Source organism: Atta cephalotes (genome assembly GCF_000143395.1).
Source record: "Atta cephalotes unplaced genomic scaffold scaffold00030, whole genome shotgun sequence".
Taxonomy (NCBI): domain Eukaryota; kingdom Metazoa; phylum Arthropoda; class Insecta; order Hymenoptera; family Formicidae; genus Atta; species Atta cephalotes.
Genome location: NW_012130094.1, coordinates 1,353,151 through 1,355,868, shown reverse-complemented (window position 1 = coordinate 1,355,868; position 2,718 = coordinate 1,353,151). Strand labels below are relative to the sequence as shown.

The following is a 2,718-nucleotide window of genomic DNA, read 5'->3' as shown; positions in this document are numbered from 1 at the left end:
TATATATATATATATATATATATATATATATATATATATATTTACATATATTTATATATATATATATTTATATATATGTGTATAAATATATAAATATATATATATATATATATATAAATATATAAAATATATATATATACATACACACAGGGTGTCTCATCTTAATTTCCTCAGGCAAATATCTCGAAAAATATGGAAGAACAATGTTTCAAATGAAAGTGGAACGGTTTCGAGGGAGACATATTTTGATCATGTTGTTTTTTTTCTACGTGAAGGCATCAAAAAGATATGAAGGTCATCTTCATTTTTTAAAATAGAATTGTAATTTTTTTTATACAATATGATTTCCTTAATTATTCTGCATATAAAAAACTAATAGTTTACAAATTATTTAACATTTTATGTCAATATGTGTCAAAATAAAATGTAAAATATATAAATATTGATACTATCATAAATATTGATTTTTTGATATCACTACCTTAATACTTTTATATCAGAATAATTAGAAGAAGCATATGTGTAAAAAAACATACAATTCCATTTAAAAAGATGGAGATGACTTCTATATCTTTTTGACGTCTCCATCTAGAAAAAAAACAACATGACCAAAATACATTCCTCTCGAAACCATTCCACTTTTATTTGAAACATTTTTCTATATTTTCCATATTTTTCGAGATATTTGCTTGAAATTAAAATGGGACATCTTGTATATGTGTGTGTGTGAGTATGCATGTATGTGCGCATGCGTGTATGTACTTATGTATTTTTTTACATTTATTGTTAATTTGTCAATATAGCCTGAACATTACGTTTCTCATTTGCTTGGACATGAAGGAGAAGGCTCATTATTATCGGCTTTGAAAGCTAAGGGATGGTGTAACTCCTTAGTATCCGGACTACGTCCTGCCGCCAGAGGCTTCAGTATTTTCAATATTCTTGTCGATTTGACTGAAGAAGGTATTAAGCATATCGAAGATATTGTTCTACTGGTGTTTCAGTGTATCAATATGCTTAAGTTGAAAGGACCAATCAAATGGATTTACGATGTAATTAACGAAATAAATTATAATTTTATGTAGAATGTCCGGAAAATTATGCTATCACAATTTACCAAACATTTTGTACTTCAATCATGTATTAAATATGAAATAATAAGCATTTTGTACATTTGCAGGAATATAGAGATATTGACAATATAAACTTTCGTTTTAAAGAAAAGTCTTCGCCTCGTACTTATGTGAAATTTACGGTTCGAGCGTTGCAAGAATTTCCCATGAATGAAATTTTGTGCGCGCATCTTGTTAATCCTGAATGGCGACCAGACTTAATCGAAGAAATAATGGGATATTTGATTCCGCAAAATGTTAGGATTCACATAGCTGCAAAAGCATATGAAAATATAGCTGATGAAATTGAAAGTTGGTATGGCACTAAATATAAGAAAGTGAAGATATCCAAGGAAATAATGGACATATGGAACTCCCCTGGCTTTAACGACGATCTGAAATTGCCTCCCAAGAATGAATTTATAGCAACTACATTTGATATCAAGCCACAAACTAACGTAATTAAAAATCTCATTTTTTGTAATATTAATTCTTGATTGTGATACTCAAAGCAAAATGAAGCATAAATTATATTGTGAAATTTGATATGAAATAGAATTTAATTAATGTTAGAGTAACTTAAAATAAATTCTATCTCTTTTACACATGTATAATTTTCATATAATAATACATGTGAAGTGCATTTGAATATATATTTCTATACTAACTTTACAAAAATATATGTCGATATTTAAAGATTAGTTTACAGAAAACTAAGAGATCGTGATATAAATAAGAAAAATAAGATGCAATAATTTTAATTTTGACTTGTTTTTATACATGAAATGATCCTTTGCCTTATCGTATTTGATCTCATTATGTATATATTTACATATCATTGTATATATTAACAAGTGAAATTTTACAGATTGAAAAGTTTCCCATTATTTTGGAGGATACATCATTTGTAAGACTTTGGTATAAAAAGGACGATGAATTTCTTGTACCTAAAGCAAAGATGATCTTCGATTTCTTCAGGTATTAAGTGATTGTGAAAGATATATTGCTGCTCTAATCGAATGTGTAATACTGAAATATTTTTAAATGTAATTTGGAATTTCTGGCAACTTAAATAATTTTTATTATTAATTTATAATATGATGAGATTAGTATTAATGTGCATCCGAAATAATATTAATAAGTTGGTTATTATTGAAACCATTTAAAAAAAATTAATTTAATTTTGCAATTATGATTCTTAAAATATTGTTATTTAAAGATGAGAATGAAATATAATTTCTTATAACAAAAAAATATTTTCTATAATTATGCACAATGTTTGTTTTGTTTCTAATTTATAGCCCATTTGCCTATATGGATCCTCTTAGTTGCAATTTCACTTATATGTTTATTAAGCTGTTTCGTGATTCTCTTAATGAATATACATATGCTGCTGATTTAGCTGGTTTATTATGGGAACTTAATAGTTTTAAATATGGAATAACAGTGAGTACATATATAATAATAATAAAATGTAATGTATATTATTTAAATAAATTTGAATGTTTATTTGAATAAATTATTATTCAATTTGTTATTAACATTAATAATATTTTAAAACAAATGTTATTTTCATATATATATATATATATATATATATATATAT

General features: G+C 25.2%; 1 protein-coding gene across 1 annotated transcript in view; it reads left to right on the top strand.

Annotated features, from left to right (window-relative positions):
• The window catches only part of LOC105620850 (insulin-degrading enzyme), a 13,901-nt gene that overhangs the window by 5,957 nt on the left and 5,226 nt on the right, over positions 1-2,718 (top strand). Inside the window, exons 5-8 of the mRNA XM_012202326.1 lie at positions 804-1,052; positions 1,181-1,570; positions 1,981-2,090; positions 2,414-2,558. Of these exons, the coding sequence (XP_012057716.1) occupies positions 804-1,052; positions 1,181-1,570; positions 1,981-2,090; positions 2,414-2,558 (894 nt within the window). The remainder of the gene's footprint in view (positions 1-803; positions 1,053-1,180; positions 1,571-1,980; positions 2,091-2,413; positions 2,559-2,718) is intronic.